Source organism: Mus caroli, unplaced genomic scaffold (assembly GCF_978045245.1).
Source record: "Mus caroli unplaced genomic scaffold, Mus_caroli_1 scaffold_17, whole genome shotgun sequence".
NCBI lineage: Eukaryota > Metazoa > Chordata > Mammalia > Rodentia > Muridae > Mus > Mus caroli.
This window is the reverse complement of record NW_028227272.1, coordinates 59,998,127-60,016,659: the sequence shown is the minus strand read 5'-3', so window position 1 is coordinate 60,016,659 and position 18,533 is coordinate 59,998,127. Positions and strand designations below refer to the sequence as shown.

The window sequence follows — 18,533 nt, the reverse complement described above, 5'->3', positions numbered from 1 at the left end:
GTACTAGTATTCTGAGTTACAATGGCTTTTTGTAACTGCTTTTCTAATGATGCCCCTACTCTAACTGCCAAACTAAAATCTTTAAATAGTCAGGCAAGAGAGTTGTACAGTCCCGAATTAGATAATGGCTTGGAAGAGACTGTTAGTAAATGCATTTCATTCCAGCTTCATTCCACGGCACTTTAAATTACACTGTCGTGAACTATACAATACTGAATACTACCAAGTCAATGGAAAGTGCCTTAAATATGAATTCCGAGGGCGGGGATTTTCTAAGACAAAAATAAAGGCTTATACAACAAAACTTCATACTTAATCTACTGAATTTTTAACCTCTTAACTAAACAAAGGAGGAAGAAAGAAATCTTTTTAAGCGTTTCTGCATCATAGAAAGATTTCACAGCTGGATCAGAATTCTGGCTTGAGCTATACAGTCACCTAGGATAATTATTTGTAGGTGTCTTATAGTAATCCAAGTAGTCCAATGACACAGCATATGAAAGGAGAAAAAAGGAAAACTTTGGGAGATGAAGATTCATAGAGAAAGCCAAAAGCAATATACTAGCCACATATAAAAAGCTAGCCTGACAGATTATTTACATCCAAAGAAAAAAGAGTGAAGAGCAATGGTGGAAGAGTTAGGTGTAAAGAGAATGAAAACCAGATTCTCCATCTTTCTCATAACCATGGCTGGAAATGCAGTGCAAAATAATGGATTTATTTTGGAAATCAGAAAGATATTTCTGAAAAGCAAAGATAAGATATAATAGTGAGGTTATTAAGAGCTGCAGATTTCTTTGTGTAGCTGCTGTTCCTCTTACAGAACCACAGGAGTATAGTAGCCGATTCTGAATACAGAACAATGGCCTTGCAAAGTTGGTAGCACCGGAGCCTCTCTTCTTATGACGTGCTTAAATTACCTTTATATGTAACTAAATGAATTCTTGAAATATGTTCTCGGGCGTATGCACACACAAGAAGAACATGAAATAGTCTTGACATTGGTATCATAAACTAAGAATTGCACAGCATCACAAGGTTCTTCGTGGACATAGAGGCACATTTCCTGTAAGTACTTTCTGACCACTTTCCGCAGAACTTTCCCAGGGAAATTCCTCTACCAGCCTCACACAGTGAATACATTTGTATTCCGTTTCTGGGCTCTAACCTTTGCAGTCTTTTTTATTTGGGAGCATAGCAAAGCCACTTTTACAGGAGCAGTGGTAACTTCCAGGAGTGTTGTCACAAATTTGGCTGCAGCCTCCATTGACATTTGAGGGATCTTTACATTCATTTACATCTGCAATGAAAAAATAAATTATTTTTAATTAAATATCACATTCAGATGATTTGTCATGCAACCATCCCAGGAAAGCCAAAGGGCATGGATTTTTTTATACATACCATACTGACACCTGTCTCCTTGCCAGCCTGGCTTACAGAAGCAAGTAAAAGCAGCTTGGCCATCTTTGCAGCTCAGATACCCATCTTCATTGCATGGCATAGGGTCACATTGGTCTGAGATGGCTAAAGGAAACAGACCTCTTTTTAATTTTTACCTCGGGGAAGGAAAGCAAATAGAAGACTTGGAAACGTTACCATTGCATGCTTACAACCAACAGGGCTATGATGGATTCTTCCGCATTCTTTCAAACAGTGCTTGCTCATTAAAAATGGAATGTAGCCTGGATGTGCAGTTCAGTTGGTAGCGTTATTATCTAGCATGTGCTAATTACTAGATTTGACACCAACCACTGCATATACTTGATGGGGTGGGCTCATGCCTGTGGTCCCAGCACTCAGGAGGTGGAGAGAGAGAGAACACTAATTGAAGGTCATCTTTGGTTATACAGCCAGTTCAAGGCCAGACTGAGCTACATAAGACACGATCTCAAAAAGAAAGAAAGAAAGAGAGAGAGAGCTAGAGAGAGAGAAAGTAAGTGAGGGGGAGGGGAGGGGAAAGGAGGGGAGGGGAAAGGAGGGAGGGAAGGAGGGAGGGAAAAAAGGAGAGAGGAAGGAAGGAAGGAAGGAATGAAGGAACGAAGGAAGGAAGGAATTTAAGTATGGAAGAAATGAAAAAGTGAGACAAGGCTCTGACTGTCCTGAAACTTACTATGTAGAGCAGGCTGGTCTTGAACTCACAGAGATCTGCCTGCCTCTGCCTCCCAAGTGCTGGGATTACAGGTATGTACCAATGGGCCAGAAAAATATTTCACTTGATTTAAACCTTAAGACAATTCTATGAGGAAGACAGAGCAAGCAAACTATTCCCCGTGTAACAATAGAATTTCACAATTCCAACTTGAATCAAGATGAACTAAAAGGGAACTTCTTGCCTTAAATATGTAAAATTCTTATTAAAATACATAAAATAATAGTTTTCAAACACTGGAGAATGAGTTGCAGAAAAAGGAAAGAAAATGAGTCCAACTATCAAACGGTGGTCACTGTAGGCCCTGAACAAACTTCAGAGAATAAAGGATATTATCATACACACATTTTCATATTTTTATATCGTTAGTGCCCAAAAGTTTAAAGAATGTGCATAGCTCTCCTCTGACCTACCAGTGAACTATAACATGTGGTCATACTATGTGACTATACAATTCAGGACAAAATAAAGATGCTAGAAATAAAATTTCTGACAGCTGGTAACTTGAAGCCTACTATCACTGATCACCGCTCAGCTGAAATGTTTGGGGAAATTTTCATTTTAAATGTAACAGATGCATTTACAATGGAAAATTACGCTTCTTTTTTAAATATTTTTTTATTATGTATTTTCCTCAATTACATTTCCAATGCTATCCCAAAAGTCCCCCATACCCTCCCCCCCCCACTTCCCTACCCACCCATTCCCATTTTTTTGGCCCTGGCGTTCCCCTGTATTGGGGCATATAAAGTTTGTATGTCCAATGGGCCTCTCTTTCCAGTGATGGCTGACTAGGCCATCTTTTGATACACATGCAGCTAGAGTCAAGAGTGTGAAGTTCAAAATTGCATTACTGCTTGACAAAGCCCACTTCAGGAGCTCACTTATTGGCTTTCAAACATCGGTTTATATTAGCACAAGGGTTTTTACTCACAAGACTTCTACGATGTTTTCAAACATCAGCTTACCTTTGACACAGCTTCTGAGATCAGGATAAGCATTAGCTGACTGCCTCGCAGCATGGAATGAGCCAACACGGAATGCCCCCAGACAACCTGTGAGACAGAAGAGTTGCAATCACATCACAGCAGGCTTGATCTGAACTAACAGCAGAAATGATCCGAAAGCTAGGATATTACCATCCCTGTTGCTTCACAAGAGTTAGTACTAACAGACCACCCTAAAAGTTGCCACCTCTGCTTTTGTTCTGTCAAAGTTCAAGAGAACTCCTCAGTTAAACTGAAGATGCCATGAGCACCTACCCAGTAGCAAAGCAGCTGTAACATGATTCATTTTTAACAAGATGGAGAAGACAGTCTTTTTATGGTTAGAGTCCATGTTTTCTTCTCCCTTGAATAACAGTATTTTATCTAAAACACGCCTTGATGAATATTGAGTTGTAAATGTTGTATATAAATGGACTGACAGATGTGAACAAAATACAGCATTGGTAGTATGAGGAATAAATATGTTGTTTAAAGATATCTATTTAGTGTGTGTGCGCGCACGTGCTCATGCATGCATGCTCTTGTAATAAGACATCTGGAAAGGAGAGCACAACTTTTTAGGAGTCGGTTCTTTCCTCCTTGTTTTTGAGGCAAGAGATCTTGTTATTTCTGCTGCTGTGCTAACTCCTGAGTTTCTGCCAGTCCTATCTCTGCCTCCCATCTCCCTCTAGGAGAGCTGGGATTGCAGACATGACCCAGAATGTCTCCCTGGGATCTGGGCACTACACTCAGGTCATCAGTGAGTAGCATACAAGGTCTTTCTCCTAACCAGCTATCCCACCGACTCCATTGAGGAACCATACAGGTAAAAGCAGTGACCTGTGACCACACAGGTGAAAACGGTGACCTGTAGCCACACAGGACATGGACCTGGCATGTTTGTTGTTGATCCTCTCCTCTTGAGAGAAGGGATTACTGCTGTTTAGACTGAATCAAAAGAAGGGGAACTTTGGAGCTTGGCTTTTAAAGTTCAGGGTTTTTTGTTTTTTTTCTTCTCTTCTTGCATGATGGCCTTTGTGCTGCTACATATTTGTAGAGATAGTTATGAAAATACTCTAGTGCAGTTGAATAATTTACTTCCAGAATGTTCCTTCAACAACATCTGAAACATATTCCTTGTTAGTATTGTATTAATATAATCTGCTAAAACTAGGATAGGCAAAATCATTCTGCTGCTATGGTAAAAGACCCATCTAAAAATTTATCTCATTTGTATCATGGTTTATCATTGTGATTTGATTAAATCTTAAGATCTACTATGCTGGCTCTGTTTTCAGTAAAAACTAAGAATAAGCTCACTTAACATTTTAACTTTTTATTTTTATTTTATAAGTTTTGTTTAACATGTTCACCTTTTGATACTCTGAGAATCAACACCTTTTCATAGTTTGGCTTTAAAAGCCCTTTGAGGCAGCTCTAAGCCACAGCCTTACTAATATACAGTTATTTTCAGTCTTATTTTATATATATATATATATATATATATATATATATATATATATATATCTTTGAGAATTTCATGATGTGTCTTGAATACATTCTCCTCTCACTCACCCCAAACACAGATCCACCTCATCTTTCTGTCTCAGCAACATCATATCCTCTTTTTAAAATTAATTTTGTAAAAATCTTAAAAGAAAATATAATTATATCATTTCTCTTTTTCCCCCTCCTTCCTCCAATCCCTTCTATGTACCTCACCCCTTTCCATTGGCTCCCTCTCCACATTATGGCCTAAATATATAAATACAGCCTGCTCAGCCTATGTAATGTGGCTTAGATGTACATGATTTCAGGGATGACCACTTGGTATTGGGTAATCAACCATGGATTTCATCACTGTAGAGGACTATCTCTCCCCTTCTCCACATCTGTCAGCTGCCTTTGGTTCTTTGTCTATGGGTGGGGGCCTGAGAGATTGCCCTTTTCTGTGTTAGTATGTCTACTGATGTTGTATGTCTTCAGGTCTTCTGCACTCAGCCATTCTGCTGAGGTAACAGGTATGAAAATTCTCTAACTTCAATGTATTCAGCCCATATATGTCTTAGTGTAAGGCTAATCTCTCTATATATCTGTCTCTGTCTCTCTGTCTGTCTCTGTCTGTCTGTCTTTCTGTCTGTCTGTCTGTCTGTCTCTCTCTCTCTCTCTCTCTCTGATGCCATCATCTGTCCATAGCTCCCCAGCTACAGGTGGAAACTCATGGCCTCCTTCTCACTGGACACTAGAATTTTGAGAATATCAACTGGCTTGATCTTGTGCAGACATCCACAGCTTCTGTGAATGTGTACATTCATCAGTTCTGTCCTGTGCATGGGATACAGTTTTGCTCCAGTACTGCCCTGCCTCTGATTTTACCAATCTTCCCACTTCTCTTTGGGCGTGGGCCTGGATCCTCAGAGACGGGATGTGATTTAAAAACCTCCCACTTCTGGCTGGCTGAGACCTCCACTTATTCCCTGTACTCTGAGCAGTCGTGTTTCTGCATTCATCACCATCCACTGCACACAGAAACTTCTCTGCTTAGGTCTGAGAGCTGCCGGAAACTACAGGTAGAGAGCAATGAATTCAAAGAGATGAACTCAGAGGGCAGTTTGACACTATGTCACTTCATCGGAATGGCAGTACGCTCACTCCTAGGGAGGGTGAGCACTCCAACAATGGGCTCCTCACTGGATGCATGTGCACCGGGCACATGCTTCACCCTGGGGAACAAGCCCTCTGAGTCTTTGACAAAGACTTTCAGAACACACCCCGAAAGAACAGAGCAGGACGTAACAGAACTTTCAACTCTGAGAACTCCAGTACCAAACATTCTTTTATCAGGTCCCTCAGGCATCACAGAGACTGCCACCTTTGCATCCTCCTATCTGTACATCTAGTGGCAGCTATGTGGTTTCCAGCTTCAATCCTGCAGTTTGTGGTCTGCTTGAGTTTACTTCCTACACCTGAAACAGATCTTTCTCCGAGAGTTTTTGCTTTCTTGACATCATTTGTTGATTCACTCACTGTTTTACCTCCACAGAGTGCTTCTGAGGTCGGCTCAGACTATTGAACCTTCAGCTTCTACTCCCTGTCTGATAGCTAACCCAGTTCCAAAATTCATCAAGGTTTCTAAAGTAGCTTCCTTTGCAATTATTCAGCAGCCATTGAAATCGCTCAGCCTTTCCTTTGTGAGGTTAGAACAACCGCTGTGTGAATAAAGCCTTTGCCATCACCTGGAACACCCAATTCTAGCTTCCTGTCTCCCTCACGGTAACGTAAGTTAACCTTTCAGCCCCAAATAGATATTTCTGATATGAAGAACATCATTCTGTAGTAAACCCATCTGACCTTCCTTTAGTTCACAGGATAGAACTTCTGTTATTGGAAGGCCATTGGAATTTCTTAGCAGCAGTTTGGTTTTGACTTACGGCCAGTTCTTCACGCCAAAATGTTCAAGCAGTGGTTCTCAACCTTCCTAATGCTGAGACCCTTTAATACAGTTCCTCATGTTGTGCTGACTCTCAACCGTAAAATTGTTTTTATTACTACTTCAGAGCCATAATTTTGCTATTTACCAATCATAATGCAAATATCTATGTTTTCCAATCATCTTAGACAACCCCTGTGAAAGGACCATTCCACTTCCAAAGGGGTTGAGCCCCACAGGTTGAGAACTGCTGTGTTAAAGGACCACAGAATAGTCTCTATTCATTTTACTTCTGCTGTGCAGTCTTTGTAGAATAAATTTACAGATTGGCTCCCTAAGTTTCTGTCAGTGTTCAACTTCTATTTGTTGTTAGCTTTTATGTTTTCCTGGAGACATCCGGTTTTTGTACTATGCCTTGCAGAAAGCATAAATGTGTATTACTCTTTGAACAAGAGTGTGTAGCTGTAATTGTGTCAAGATCACGGAGGTGATTGTGGGAGTTGCTGTTGTTACTGGGCACATCTTCAAACATCTAGATATTGAAACTCTGGATGAAAAGGAATTCTTCCCTGAGATGTTACAGGATGTGCCTTAGATAAGCTTTATTTATTTTACTTATTTTTATTTTTAAGACTTATTTTTACTTTTTAAGTGGCGTGTATGTATCTTTGTGTGGGAATGTATAGGTGTCTGTTGAGGGATTATAGGTATCAGTTTCCCTAAAACCTGAACTGAACTCAGGTCCATTGCAAGGGTAATTTATGCTCATAGCTTCTGACTCGTCTCTCCAACCCTCTACTTATTATCCTATGTAGTGTAGTTTGGCTTTGAACTCATGATCCTCCTGCCTTAGCCTCATCAATACTGAGGGATCCCAGGCATGCAATCACCACACCTGTTCTAAAGCTAAACTTTCTATTTCTGATAAGTTACCAAGAGAATACATTCATTTGCTGTACTGGTTTGTGGATCAAAATCGTTTTCTACACTATCCATCCTAAAAGAAATGAACTGTCTGGGTCATGTTCTGATTCTTTGTCAAGTCTTCCTTTGCCCCGCACTTTCTTTCCGTCTCATTAACATTAGCATCTCTCACAGCTAGCTTTTTGTTGTAACACATGTATCTCCCTGAAAAGCTAAAAATCTACAAGTCAGTTTGCAATAAATAACAGTCATGAAAAATAAGTTTATAAGTTCTTCTTTTTTGTGGATAAGAATCTTTATCTGAAAACAACAACAACAAAAGACATGGGATTAAAAAGGAAATCTACTGCCACATAAACTCTGTTTGTTGTTTGTTTGTTTGTTTGCTGTAGCAAAGAAACTTTCAAGCCTGCAGAGCAGATGAGAGCCTGAGTTAATAGGCAGGAATAATTAAGTCAATAATTAAGTCACAGGCAGTCACTAGTTCTGGTTGCTGCAGACAATTTCCAGGTATTCTAGTGTTGCACAGAGACTAAACACATAAGGAATATTTGCATAATTCCTTAATATCACGGAATAGTTGACCCATTCCTTTTGTTCCTGACTACAATTCTATGAAAGTAATGGCTTAATGGCAAGCAGGTTAAGAAAAAATATGACATAAAAGAGATAAGAGACTTTAATGTTTACAGTTCTCCAAACTTATTGACATAAAAGAAATGGCATGTATTACTTCTTTGCTCAGATACTCAATACCTAGTTACCTTTTGCAGGATAGCAAGCCATCCCCCAAATTACTAGTTTAACAAATAGCTATTTGGATTTGATTTGGGGGGTCCAATATCTGAGAAGCAATTAGTTCACCAAACAAAAGATGTCTGTGGCATGTGAAGTCAGCCAGAGCATTGGATTCCGAGGAAAGCCATTCTAAGGTGAGCCATGTCAGCTCACACTGTCTGATACCCCACTTCTACATGGATATAAAATATTATATGTCAGAGTCTATTCATGTGGCTGAGTTTCTTTCACCATGCTGGTCTTAATGTGGCTCTTTTCCCATAGCAGCTAGCATACAAGGAGAAAGCAGAAACTGTGAGGCCTTGTGAGGGATACTGTACTGCTGCCACTCTTTATTATGATGTAAGCAACTCCAGGGTCCACCCAAGGGTGTGTGGGCAGGGAAGATATCTACCTCCTGATAACGGAGTGGGAACGACACATCAGAGAGTGTGAGGAGCAGGAGACACTTACTTCTGTGTCATCTTTGGAAAATACAGTTCATCACAGAAAGATGGAAAAGCTCACTGGAAGTCACTGTAGGCTTCAAAGTTCCCGTTACTGTGGTGAATTACAAGCCTTTTCAAAGTATAAATTTTGCTTTTATCCGTCTTCTCTGCTGTTTTCCATTTCACCTACTTCTATTCATATTTTATGTCTTGCTATTTGGAGCTTACTCTACTGTGCTTTTTTGGTTTCTTCATCTGAGCACGTGGACCTTTTTCAACCCTTACTGTATGTGTTCTCACTGCTACCTTAGTGACTACAGCCCTGTCTCTTACCAGACTTCAGGCTACTTCTTGCTTTAGGTTTTTCTTAATTAGTGCTGAGATTCCTAAGGCTTCTCCAGAGATGATTTGAGAAGATGAAGAAAGAATTTGGATGAATTCACGAGCTCGGCAGGACCTGCAAGCTAAACTGCTTTGCTTTGTTTGCTTTTGTTTGCCTGTTTGTTTGGTGTGTGTGTGTGTGTGTGTGTGTGTGTGTGTGTGTGTGTGTGTGTGTGTTTTTAAGAACTAAACCTAAGGTCCTATGCATGTCAGAAGCATTCTACTGATGAGCTGCATCTCCAGCCCGAAAGAATGATTTTTAATATTTACATTTAGGCTCACAGTTTACCTTTCTCCATAGAATTTATTCTCTATGAACAAAGTCATTTCATTTACCAGGTGATATTTTCCAATGCCCATATAGATGTTAAGCTTATTTATCCCATTTCCTTGGGGAAAATACAAAGAATGCTTTAAGAATAAAGAGAATTTAAGTTATAGTGATATCCCGGGGTTATAACTCAGTGGCAGAGTGGCACTTAGTATGTACAAGGACTGAGTTCAAGCTCTAACAGTTCATAAGATGTTTATAAACTTGATTTTATAAGTCTATATATAAACATATGTTTGGGTCATTTTTTGTTGTTGTTGTTTGTTTCTTTTTGGTTTTTTTTTGAGACAGGGTTTCTCAGAGTATCCCTGGCTGTCCTGAAATTCAATCTGTAGACCAGGCTGGCCTCGAACTCAGAAACACCCGCCTGCCTCTGCCTCCCAAGTGTTTCCCAGGCGTGTGCCACCACAGCCCAGCTGTTTGTATCATTTCAAAACTTCATTTGAAAAGTCCTTTGAAACCATTATCTTTTTTCATTTCTTGAAATGAACTAATGACATCAATTATTTCTATCTACGTATAAATGTCAGTAAATCCAGGATATTTCTATTCTAAATTGCATGTTCTAAGGGCAACAGATGGTGAGGGTATCTGCATGAAGGGCTTTATATGACCCTGACATTTTTAAGTCTAGACACTGTACAAAAGGTATTGACATCTGTGGTCTAATGTGCTGAATAACCTTTTCTCCTTATAAGGATAACCCAGCATAAATTGTGAATGATTAAATCACTATTATGTTCATTGTGAAAGGAAGTATATATTGTATTTTTCTTTTCTCTTTTTTTCCCTGTAGAACACAAAACTTTTATTGTTCTGATAAAGAACAAAGTGATAATTCTTATCCTGATGGTCTAGGTTCCAGGTTCATGCTAAAAACAAACAAACTAACAAAAACGATAAAAAACAAAAAAACAAAAACAAAACCATATTGCATTTTTCTAACAAGGACCATGGCCCCTCTGCACATGCAATAAGACATCTAACTTTAATAAAAATCTTCTCTTTCTCTTTCAACAGTGAAATGCACCACTTTGACATAAAAAACAAAATATAAAATTTCAATCAAGAGCATTTTTCCACCTAATGGATTAGATAATAATAACACCTCCCATTAGAAGAAAAATTGACAATAAATTTATTACCTGTCCCCTTAACAGTCCAAGAAACCTAAAGTTAGGAAGCCTAGTGATATTCTGCGTATTATAACTATAAACCTCTTCTAATAGTTAAAAACAACAACAAAAGCAAAAATGAAACCATGAAGCCAGCTAAGGGTTATTCTGAAACTGGAAAGCACATCTCAGATTTTAAGTTTTGTTTGCTTGTATATTAATCTCCTGTCATGCTGCCAAATAGTCGTGGAAAGAAAAGAGAAGGTTGGATGGCCAGAAAATATTAAAGAGATAAAAGAAGAGAAAATTGTTATTTCGGGAATCTCCCAAAAATACATAGTTCTATATTAAAACATTAATATTTTTTCAAATGTACTGTGATCAAAGAATGTATATTTCAGATGGTTGCTCCTACAAACATATCACCTCATTACCTGGCCTCAAGAAGCAAGGTTAATATAACTTTATACTTTTAAGTAGCTTAGTAGTATTTCATTTCATTATTAAACATTTAAATTCCCTTCTAAATATGAGAGTCTTGATAACTTATCCTTTCTCAGCTACTTCCACAATGTAAATTCTTGTTTTCTGTTCTGGAAAGTGATTACTCATAATGTATACAAAAATAAATTCTTTTCCTGGATGAATGCTTTTATCCTTTAAAATGTAAAAGCAAAGGGTTTAACAAAACCTTGTGAACTTCATATTTGTGGACACAAATAACAGGACCTCCCAATTACTGTTCATGGTGTGTGCTATTGAAAAAAGATATTCAACACTGGTATTCATAGCTAGAGAAGGAAAGAAAGGACTGAGCCTTACCACCCTGAATGTATTCCATCTCATCTGATCATGGAAGTTAAGAAGGATCCAGCTTGGGTAAAACTTGGAAGGATGAAGAGAAGAGAAAGAAGCAAAAACAGAAATTGCACATCAGAGGAGAAAAATGAAGAGAGCAAAAAGAAGTACATTTTATTAAGTGCTTTGGAATCTTGCTAAAAACCCACCTACAGAGGTGACAAATGGGCTCATAGACTTTGGAAAGCTAAGATCTTGCTGTGCTCAACTGAGAGCTACCATAGAATTGATTGATGTCTTACAGTTGGCAAAAGGATGAACTACATACAGCATTGTACAGTACAGTCAAGTCACCCAAGCTCAGCAGGTGGCATAAATAAAGGATCCTAACCATTGTGTACACTAAAACCTCTGAAGAGCAGTCATGTTTCAAAGAGATCGTGTACCCAGTGGTCTTCAACTTTTAGTCTATTAATCATCCTATAAGATAAATACAAATGCATACTAATTTTTTGTAATTTTCTCATAAGATCCAAAGTATACATATTCTTCTCAAAATGTCTCCGGAATTGAACCGAGAATACACAGAGAAATATATAAAAATAAACAAAATATATAAAGTACTGTATTCAAATTCCAAGAGTAGTGGGTTTAATGGCTTAAACATTTACAAGACTATATTAACAATAATATCAGCGTTCATTCCTATATTTTCCCAATGACTTCCTTTCTATTTCTAGTTGGCTAGAGGTAATGGAGTGAAACCAAGCATAGGTAAGAGGAATTCTGAAAGGAAAGTTGGGAAGAAGAGCATAAAGCTGTTGTAAACACAGAGAATTACATGAGAAACAGATGTGGAAATTAGAAACCCTAATATTTGGAAGCAGAAATAACATTCCCAAATAATATTAATATGAAACACTTCTACATTTGCTTTAAGAAAACAGGCTTTGTTACTTTAATTGAAGTCATGTAACATATATTAGGGTCCAAATAGTACCCCACTGAGAGCCCAGAATCCAAAACAGCATGAATGGGAGACTGTAGGAAGTGATGAGATGACGTCACAGAGAAAGGAGTTGTGAAAGACTTCTATAAATGGGTGAGGGATAAGTGTATAACACACGGCTGGATGATCTTAGATATCTTTCATTTTGTGAAAGAAAGCCCATGAGAATATATTTGTAAATAATGTCTGGGTGTCTGAAAATAATTGGCATCAGCCTAAAGATATTTTAGCAGAAAGACATGGAACACTAACAGTGACAGTTCAATATAGTAAAGAGTCATTCCAAATCAGTCAGCACGACTTTATATACAAGAGCATCATAGCTCTTGCATCTTCTAAAGGATGATAAGTTAGTACTGGATGGGTTATGGCCAGAAGGTGATGCTTGAACATATCTAAGTCCCCTTCAATTTCCAAGATTTTATGCTTCAGATGCTTAAACTTACCTAAATATTTTGGATAAAAATAATCCTAGAAAAAATAAAAAAATAGATATATTAGCAAAGTGAAATTTCACCACAGAGCTAAAGATTCATGCTTTAGTACTTTTTATACTAACATGGGAATAAATTACATGCTGTGTGTTTTCACATTCTAATTTTTTGGTATGAAAATATTTCAAGAAAAGATAGATAGCCAATACTTGGTAAGGAATGTGTATGTAGTTTTACAGAGATTGTGGTATATATTAGATAGATACATATAGTCCTTTCTACTATGAAAAAAATTTAAAAAGTAGAAAGAATACACAATAAGGCCCAACACACCAGCTTGATATATATATATATATACATCTATATATACCTAGGCTTAAAACACCACTGAACAATTAAATAATTTTTAAAGCCTCTGATTTAAAAAGGTTGTACTTAAGTTGATATATATGTGCCCTCTTTTATAAGCAATTTTTTTAATGGTGATTAAGCATTAAGCATCCAGTTTATACACTTTTTTGTGTGGATGGGGTCTCTCTACATAGCCCTGGGTATCCTGGAAGTCACTATGTAGCTCAGGTCCAGTGCAGACTCACAGAGATCCACATGCCCCTTCTTCCTGAGTGCTGAGATTAAAGGTGTATCCACCACATGTGCCCTTCATTTGATATATTTTTATATCATGATTATCTACACTAAGGTCACAATGAAATACTTCGAAGGGAACTAAATTGAACACTTACCTTATTTGCAACTAATGCACACGTACGTAACACCTTACTTATAAACTGGTGGGTACCAAAAGTGGTTATCACAAGGTGGACAAAGGAATGTATTTTATAGAGGCAGGCAGATTTCTGAGTACGAAGCCAGCCTGGTCTTCAGAGTGAGCTCCAGGACAGTCAGGGCTACACAGAGAAACCCTGTCTCAAAACAACAACAACAACAACAACAGTAACAATAACAACAAAACACACACACACATACAAATAAAAGGAATGTATTTATGAAGGTGGACCATGTTATAAATTTCTCAGAATATATCTCACATGTAGCATAAATAACATAAGAATATTTCGTGCACAACCAACATTTCTGCACACAATAATATTCAAAGTTCTGGCTCAGTCAAGGTGGAACATGGCTTTTTCCATCTCAAAGGCCTTACTTTTTCCTCCTTTTACACATAAACCTGCACAACAGGTTTGTACTAACTTATTAGAAAGGGTCTGACACTGAATCATTCAGACAACACCGTTGTTTATGGCAGAAGCAAAGGCAAACCATAAGCAGCAACAAATAGGGTTCAAATTTTTGTGATATGCTAATGATATGCTAATGACAGGAATACATTAGAGACAGTGAGGAGGTGAGCAAGAGGGTAAACACCTGGAATACGGACTAAGGGTATAAGGGATGTGGACAGGGAGTGGGTGGAGTCTGTCGACAAAACCAGTGTTGATGATGAACCATGAATGAGTCTTCTTTCTCTGTCTTCTTCCCTCTTCTTCCCTTTGTTGTGTCTCCCTTTCCAGCTACTCATTGAAGTCTGTTCTCTGAACATATGTTCAATGCAGAAATATACAGCCAAGTATTGACGGATAACATAATCATGCGACATGAATGCTCAAAGCATTCTATCAAAGCCATTGAGTAGATGTGGTAGACAGGCAAAATAAAATGGAAGGACTTGATTATTATTGGTAAGAGGTGGTATGATGGGTTTTATAGTATTCTTTCTACTTTTTAAAATGTTTTCATAGTAGAAAGGAATATACCACAATCTCTGTAAAAGTACATATACATTCTTTTTTAGTATGAAAATGTAAAACATGTGTGTGTGTATGTGTGTGTGTGTGTGTATGCTATACAGTAACTAAGCTTACTATATTGTGTTGGATAGAAAATTTTGTATTACAACTGTTTGTGCTGGCTAATTTTATGATACAAACTAGAAACATCAAAGAGGGAACCTCAATTAAGAAAAATGCTTCTATAAGAGAGACTTGTAAGCAGACCTGTAGGGCATTTTCTTTATTCGTGACTGATGATGGAGGGCCCAGCCCATTTTAGGTGATGGCATCCTTGAGATGGTGGTCCTGGATTCTATAACAAAGCTAGTTAAGCAAGCCATGAGGAGCAGGCCAGTAAGCAGCACTCCTCCGTGCCTTGGCATTAGCTCCAGCTCCTGCCTCTAGGCTCCCACCTGGTTTGGATTAGCTTCAACTTCCCTCAATGAACCTTAATCAGGATATGTAAGCCAAATAAACCATTTAATCTCCACATTGCTTCTGCTCTTGGTGTTTTTCTCATACCTTGGTCCCAATTGTAAGTAGATTGAAACCTGATTGTTGGGTATTTGCAAAAAATGTCTTCTTCAAACCTATCAGAACATGGAGAGATAAAAAGAGCTACAAGAACAGCCACAGAGAACATGAGTGGCTACAGTCTGGGACAGATTTTCTAACTGTGGACAAAGTGTTCTTGCTTGTTATCACTCAGCTATTGTCAGGATGCTGGGAGCTGTCAGGAAAGCACAGGAGGACCATTATACATGTCATCTCCCTCTTTTCTCCAGATTGTGTAATTAGTCTCAGAAAAAAAAAAAATATCCAAGGAAACCCTTCAGGGTATGAGCTTTCAACTCTAAGGGTGAAGCTTTTTTTGGAGGTATTAATGCTATGCCTGCTAGCTACAGGCATGATACAGAGCACCCTCTACTAAAACAGAATGGGAAATAAGTCCCATGCTGCTGTGTGATGTTTAAATCTTTATGGTTACATTTGGGGGTTGGATAACTTGTAAATTTCCATACACTGAAGTTTACGACTCATATTATTAGGCTAGGGAAACTTTCCAAAGGTTATAAAGTATACTCAGCATACATGACACTGTAATAAGTAGTCTCAGTTTAGATGGCCCCATTTCTAGACCCTCCTAAAGATAAATGGTGACATTGTACGGGGTGGTACACACCAACCTATAATCCCAGTATTTGGGAGGCTGAAGCAGAGGCAGGAGGAGAGTGAGTTTCAGGTTAGCTGGGACTACACGTAAGAGACTATCTCAAATACAAGCAACCATCCTAATCAAAATAAACAAGAAGCACAGTGGTGATAGAAATACCCACGGTCACTTCCACTTCACACACATCTTCTCTGGAAACCTCGATGTTATCAAATTTGCGTTAGGATAAAATCGCTACAAATCACAAAGTCAACCCTAGTTGTTGACCATGAGATTTAAGGGAAATCTAGTTAGGCCAGAGCACCTGTCATTGGCAGTCTTCCTGAAGTGACAGGGTGACACATAGAAAGTGGTCTACAGTCATTAGCTTTCAAATGGAGGCGAGGAAACACAAGCTGGCAATGTTCAGTCTGTAACTGTATATGTACGTGGGTGGACTCTACAGTCTCCACGACTTCTTACCGTCTCAGGATTATTTTCAAAGACCTCTCTGGCTTCCTCCTTATTGCAGAGTTCTTCAATGCACTCTCGTTCAAGGTTGCCCTTCAAAGTTTCTTCGAACAAGGTATTTGCACGGCGCTTCCTCACCAGGACTTGTGAAGCACGTTCTTTGGACAAGACTGTAGAAACGCACACTTATATAAATAAAAAATTTTCATTTTCCCCCTAAGATATCTCATCTTATTAAACAATACAAGGTGAAATAATGTTCTGCCTATGAAAATGCATAATATTTAAAATTGGTAGGCAGGATCTCAGAAAAAGACGTAGATACATAAACCCTTTGGTTAACAACTCAAGCAGCAAGTTCAGCTCATGACAGTTTATACAGCTCACTACAACTGTTTTATATGATCTATAAAATTATTCAGTCATTCTAGAGACCAAATACACTAGATGATAGTCAATGTTCTCCTTAACTGTGGCCATCCCATGGTAAAATGAGTTGTCAAAAATCTATGACAACAAAAGTAACAGACTTTCTCAATTTTAGTGGAAAACATCTGGAATCTCTGTGGAGATAAAGAAAGACAGATGTGAATGCCAATCAACCATGTGAGAGATGACAGGGAGAGGAATAATATAGAGGAAAGGAAGTTTGCTAAGCCTGCACTATAGAAGGCAAAGAAAAACGAAAAGTAACTTTGGTTACACAATAGTTTTAAACAGATGAATAACAACAACAACAAAATATATAACCAACTTCAATATTATGTTTGGAGGAAACAAATTGTAACCGTAGTTTTAGGGTCATGTTTGCAAATCAAAAAAGCCAATAAGAAAGGAATGTTTACAAGGTTGTTCACACACACATACAACAAAATCACTTAATAGAAACAACATAGAGAAAATAACAGAAACATCTTTATAAGAGTAAAAAAGTGGGGGCTGGAGAAATCCAGCGATTAAGAGCACTGATTGCTCTTCCAGAGGTCCTGAGTTCAATTCCCAGAAACCACATGGTGGCTCAAAACCATCTCTAATGGGATCTGATGCCCTCTTCTGGTGTGTCTGAAGACAGCTACTCACATACATAAAATAAATAAATAAATCTTTAGAGAAAAAAAAAGAGTTAAAAAGTAGGAACACTATGGAAATATGAGGAGGAATAGATTTAAAAATAAAATAACGAGGAATAACATTGAAAGAAATACTTGCCGGGCAGTGGTGGTGCACACCTTTAATCCCAGCACTTGGGAGGCAGAGGCAGGCAGATTTCTGAGTTTGAGGTCAGCCTGGTCTACTGAGTTCCAGGACAGCCAGGGCTACACAGAGAAACCATGTCTCGAAAAGCCAAAATAAATAAATAAATAAATAAATAAATAAATAAATAAATAAATACTCTTGGATAACTACCTCAAACATAAAAATTAAAATGCAAATTTTAGAATGCTATTCCCTCAGCATAAAGTTTATTTATACACACACACCAGTCCAAATTGTAACTATTATCCAGACAAATATCTAGAAATAAATTGAAAATATTCTTAAACTACCAATACCAATTATACTTGAAGAAAATAATGAAAATGTGAAATGTTATATAATATTATTATATATACTGGACAATAGTTTTTAGTCAAAAAAATTTTAAAGCATAAATGAAACCTACATATTTTTAGGTTTTATTCATTAATAATTTTGTTTACTATGAAGAAAAGTAAGTCTATAAACATAAGGGTTTATTTCATGTCTGTGTGTCATAACTATAATAAATGACATATACTCAAAAGCTTGACAAAAGAAGGAGGTAAAAAGGAAAGGATGGATTCATAAAGAGTCTACCTGAACCACTGAAACTCTTTCAAAGGTGAAATAGATCAGGGGACTATCAGGGAATATACAATCTGATTGGGGGAAGGTAAAAAGAGGGGGATTTCTGATTAGGGATTGGGGATTGAGACAAATCCTGAAGGAGAAATAAACAGTAAGGATATCTGAAGCAGTCATAAGTAATCATATTATTTACTATATACCTACAAATAATATAGTACGTAAAACCATATAACAAATAAAAAAAAAAAAACTATATTACACCAGGCATGAGAAGCCCTCCTTTAAATTGTTGGTCAGGGTTATCCATGAAACTCCAATACCATTAGTGGCTGTTGGTATGGCCTTTGGTTGGTCCCCAGAGGTGGAAGTCTCTACTGAAGAAGATACCATGATGGACACACAGGGCTCAAAGACTCCTGAACTGGAACTGACACGAATTCCTCCTCTCTGACGACACACTTTTATGATACCTGAAGGTGCCATGCAATCTTCAAAGGAGGGAA

The 18,533-nt window shown here is 37.9% G+C and overlaps 1 protein-coding gene across 1 annotated transcript in view; it reads right to left on the bottom strand.

The window, feature by feature from the left end:
- The window catches only part of Pros1 (protein S), an 81,727-nt gene that overhangs the window by 35,837 nt on the left and 27,357 nt on the right, over positions 1-18,533 (bottom strand). The window contains exons 2-6 of the mRNA XM_021184759.3: positions 16,216-16,373; positions 12,799-12,823; positions 3,121-3,207; positions 1,405-1,527; positions 1,169-1,300 (exon numbers count right to left, since the gene is read on the bottom strand). Coding sequence (XP_021040418.1) covers positions 1,169-1,300; positions 1,405-1,527; positions 3,121-3,207; positions 12,799-12,823; positions 16,216-16,373 — 525 coding nt within the window. The remainder of the gene's footprint in view (positions 1-1,168; positions 1,301-1,404; positions 1,528-3,120; positions 3,208-12,798; positions 12,824-16,215; positions 16,374-18,533) is intronic.